The 4,078-nt window shown below is 41.5% G+C and overlaps 2 protein-coding genes across 2 annotated transcripts; both read left to right on the top strand.

Moving 5' to 3' along the window:
- Window positions 1–1,424: 1,424 nt before the first annotated feature.
- LOC103602001 (olfactory receptor 8B12-like) lies at window positions 1,425–2,288 on the top strand. Its single transcript, XM_008586404.1, has one exon. The coding sequence runs from the start codon at window positions 1,425–1,427 to the stop codon at window positions 2,286–2,288; it is 864 nt and encodes a 287-aa protein (XP_008584626.1).
- A 1-nt stretch (window position 2,289) lies between these two features.
- LOC103602000 (olfactory receptor 8B12-like) lies at window positions 2,290–2,954 on the top strand (the record flags this gene model as incomplete). The annotated part of the gene is made up of 2 exons (XM_008586403.1): window positions 2,290–2,496; window positions 2,559–2,954. Coding segments are annotated over 2 exons (603 nt in total), but the record flags the coding sequence as incomplete, so codon positions are not given.
- Between the last annotated feature and the right edge of the window lie 1,124 nt (window positions 2,955–4,078).

Genomic DNA, 4,078 nt, shown 5'->3' with positions numbered 1-4,078 from the left:
TTGGAGTTAGACAGACCAGGGTTCGACTCAAGATTCTGAAATCCACTAGCTGTGTGTGTTCCTCACTTTTAAAGTGGAGATAAGCAGATCTGATTTATGAGGCGGTTGTGAGTAATAAATGAGGTAAATCATTTCTACACTGTCATTGCATCCTTGGTGACCCTATGAGGGTGCTGGGTCAGTGTTTGGTACACAGTAAGTGCTCAGTACATGACAGCAAGATTTATGTTTTCCCATAGTGCTCTGCTCTTACTTGTATCTGAAAACATGTATCGTGAATGAAAGAATAGGTCATTAGAAGCCATGTGAATTATTATCAAGGGTATAAACAAACATTTCCTTTCCCTTAGGTAAGGTGGCTTTGGGCCATGGTCCTGTGGGAGCCTCTGTAACTAGCTCCCTGAGATCTCCAATCCAGAATAAAACTCTTTAGTCTGCTGTTATTCAGGGTGTTAGGAAAGGACACCATCTCGTTCCTGGAAGCTGGACAGGAGCCTCGGGGCAAATCCACAATCAGAGATCGTGCTCCTCAGCTCAGCGAAAGAACAAAGATAAACTAGAGATATTGATCCTCAAGAGTGGAGAAGCAGAAGCAGAGAGGTCTGAGCTGCAAGTTGTTACCTTCTTTCCACCAGGGCCATTGGCGTCTCCATGAAAGAGAAGGACAGGAGGCAGTAGAGAACAGCGCTGTGGCTCCAGGGTGAGTGCCTGCCTGACCTGCTGGGTCCTGCGGCAGAGTGGTTAAAAGCTCAGATACATGGGAGCCAGACCGCCCGAGTTCTGCTGCTGTGACTCAGTAGCATGGGACTCTGTGCAAGTTGCTTAGGCCCAGGGTTCTCCTCTGTAAAGTGGGGAGAGCTGTAATGACACACAGCATTTAGAAAAATTCAATATGTTTCTCTTCTTTTTTCTTAGCTTTTAATTAATAGCTTTACATAATTACTCTATTATTATTATCATATAATAATTCCACAGTCACGCCAGCTAAAGACTCCAATCAACGCAGCCTCATCTTCCTGCTCTGCCTAGTACAGACCCCAATATGCAAGGTCTGGGCAGGGTCAGATGGCTTCCACCTCTTAAGAATCTCTCTAGAGAAGTGCCCCAGGTCTTAACAAGTTGATCAAGGGGAGTAGAGGGAAGGAAGTACCAGAGAAGGGCCACAGTAAAGGATGAGGGGTCCTCTCAGCTCAGCTCTGTGGCCTGTCTCCTCAGTTGTACCAGCCTTCACTCTGCAGGCAGTCTTCAAGCTCAGGCAGTTACTAGGATGGTGAAAGACACTTGGGGCTGTGAAAACAGAGACATAGGCATAAGGAAATATCATCTTCTGGAAGTTCAAAAGTCTCTCTGTTCAGATGTTATTCTCAAGAATGACATATCTCTCTCCGTGACTCTTTTCTCCTCACGGACCCTCCCAGAGGAGAATGGCTGCTGAGAACTCCACCTCCGTGGCAGAGTTTATCCTCGCAGGCTTGACCGACCAGCCAGGACTCCGGATCCCCCTCTTCTTCCTGTTTCTAGGTTTCTATGTGGTCAACGTGGTGGGGAACCTGGGCTTGATAACCCTGATTGGGCTCAATTCTCACCTGCACACCGCTATGTACTTTTTCCTCTTTAACTTGTCCTTCATAGATTTTAGTTTCTCTACTGCCATCGTCCCCAAAATGCTGATGGGTTTTGTCTCAGAGGAGAACATCATCTCCTATGCAGGGTGTATGACTCAGCTCTTTTTCTTTTGTTTCTTTGTCTGTTCTGAATCCTTCATCTTGTCAGCCATGGCTTATGACCGTTATATTGCCATTTGTAAACCACTGCGGTATATGGTCACCATGTCCCCTCAGGTGTGTTTACTCCTTTTGTTGGGTGTCTATGGGATGGGAGTTTCGGGGGCTGTAGCCCATACAGGAAATATAATGTTTCTAACCTTTTGTGCAGACAACCTTGTCAATCACTATATGTGTGACATCCTTCCCCTCCTTGAGCTCTCCTGCAACAGCTCTTACATCAACTTGCTGGTGGTCTTCATTGTTGTAACTATTGGCATTGGGGTGCCCATTGTTACCATTTTTATTTCTTATGGTTTTATTCTTTCAAGCATTCTCCACATTAGCTCCAGTGAGGGCAGGTCCAAAGCCTTCAGTACCTGCAGTTCCCATATAATTGTGGTATCTCTTTTCTTTGGGTCAGGGGCTTTTATGTATCTTAAACCACCTTCTATTTTACCCCTTGACCAAGGGAAAGTGTCTTCCCTGTTCTATACCATTGTGGTGCCCATGTTCAATTTCTGAATCCTTCATCTTGTCAGCCATGGCTTATGACCGTTATATTGCCATTTGTAAACCACTGTTGTATATGGTCACCATGTCCCCTCAGATGTGTTTACTCCTTTTGTTGGGGGTCTATGGGATGGGAGTTTTGGGGGCTGTAGCCCATACAGGAAATATAGTGTTTCTAACCTTTTGTGCAGACAACCTTGTCAATCACTATATGTGTGACATCCTTCCCCTNTGTTTCTAACCTTTTGTGCAGACAACCTTGTCAATCACTATATGTGTGACATCCTTCCCCTCCTTGAGCTCTCCTGCAACAGCTCTTACATCAACTTGCTGGTGGTCTTCATTGTTGTAACTATTGGCATTGGGGTGCCCATTGTTACCATTTTTATTTCTTATGGTTTTATTCTTTCAAGCATTCTCCACATTAGCTCCAGTGAGGGCAGGTCCAAAGCCTTCAGTACCTGCAGTTCCCATATAATTGTGGTATCTCTTTTCTTTGGGTCAGGGGCTTTTATGTATCTTAAACCACCTTCTATTTTACCCCTTGACCAAGGGAAAGTGTCTTCCCTGTTCTATACCATTGTGGTGCCCATGTTCAACCCATTAATCTATAGCCTGAGGAATAAGGATGTAAAAGTTTCCCTGAAGAAAACCCTAAGCAGAATTACCTTCTCTTGAAAAGAATTTTAGGAGTTGGGAGAAGGGATCCGAGGATTTTTTAATTAGGGTATTTTTTATTACAATTATTATTTTTTAAATGAAGAATCCAAGCTCCAGTGTTTTCTATCCTTTCTGTAGAGGAAAAATATTTTTACTAAGTGGATTTATTCTCCCCACTCTCACCCCCAACTCTTCCTTCTTGGTTTTATGAAAATAGTTTCTGCAGTTATAGAATATTCAGTGTTGGATGGGGTTTAGGAATCATTTCATCCTTTATATACTATATCACACTTTGGACATTAGGAAATATTTGTATGTTTCCCAAGAACAGAAAACTACCTGGTGTCAGAGCTAGGACTGGAATCCCAGCTTGAATTTCAATCCACTTTGTTTTCCTCTATATGTTTTCTTGGCTCATCTGTTTCTTGGAAGATTTCATTTCACATATTAGTTGACCTAACACATTTAAGTTACAAATATATTCACAGTAATTTCATGCTATTTTTCTCAGCACAATTTTAATATATCACATTTTGCAAGAACGTAGGAGGTGAAACATTTTATTGAGTTGGTCTTGGCAAAATGACAAGATCAGTTTTTGATGAATTTTGTAGTGTGTAAGTGGAAAGTATGTTAAATTTCATGTAGAAGCAAGTATGATGCCCACTGACTTGGTGGGTGAAGCTGTAGGAACACAGTCTAGTGGATTAGAACTTCCAAGGGAGAGACATAAAATTTTAAAGGATGTAAAGATGCTGGGTGGAGGTGTCATTTATTATTTCAAGACTAACATAGACAGCATTTGGAGTCTTATTTCTAAGGTTTAACTTGGGTGTTAGGGGTTTAATAAGGAAGTGTGTGGTTCAAGGTGATTGGAAGCTACACTATCCAATATGGTCATCACTAGCCATGCATGTCTATTGAGCACTTAAAATGTAGTCATCCACATTGAGACATACTGTAAGTGTGCAATCTAAGTGAAAAATACACACTGGATCTTTGAAAGATTAATATGAAAAAACAATGTAAAATCTCTTATTGATAATTTTATTATATTAATTACAAGTTGAAATGATAACATTTTGGATATATTATGTTAAATAAAATGTCATTAAAATTAATTTTCCTGTGTAGCTTTTTAA

The sequence above is a fragment of the Galeopterus variegatus genome, unplaced genomic scaffold (assembly GCF_000696425.1).
Source record: "Galeopterus variegatus unplaced genomic scaffold, G_variegatus-3.0.2 Scaffold3977, whole genome shotgun sequence".
Classification (NCBI taxonomy): Eukaryota; Metazoa; Chordata; class Mammalia; order Dermoptera; family Cynocephalidae; genus Galeopterus; species Galeopterus variegatus.
This window is presented reverse-complemented; position numbering and strand designations above follow the sequence as displayed.

Excerpts from the sequence above, each read along its gene's own strand:
- LOC103602001 (XM_008586404.1), top strand. The coding sequence starts at position 1,425 with ATGGCTGCTGAGAACTCCACCTCCGTGGCAGAGTTTATCCTCGCAGGC.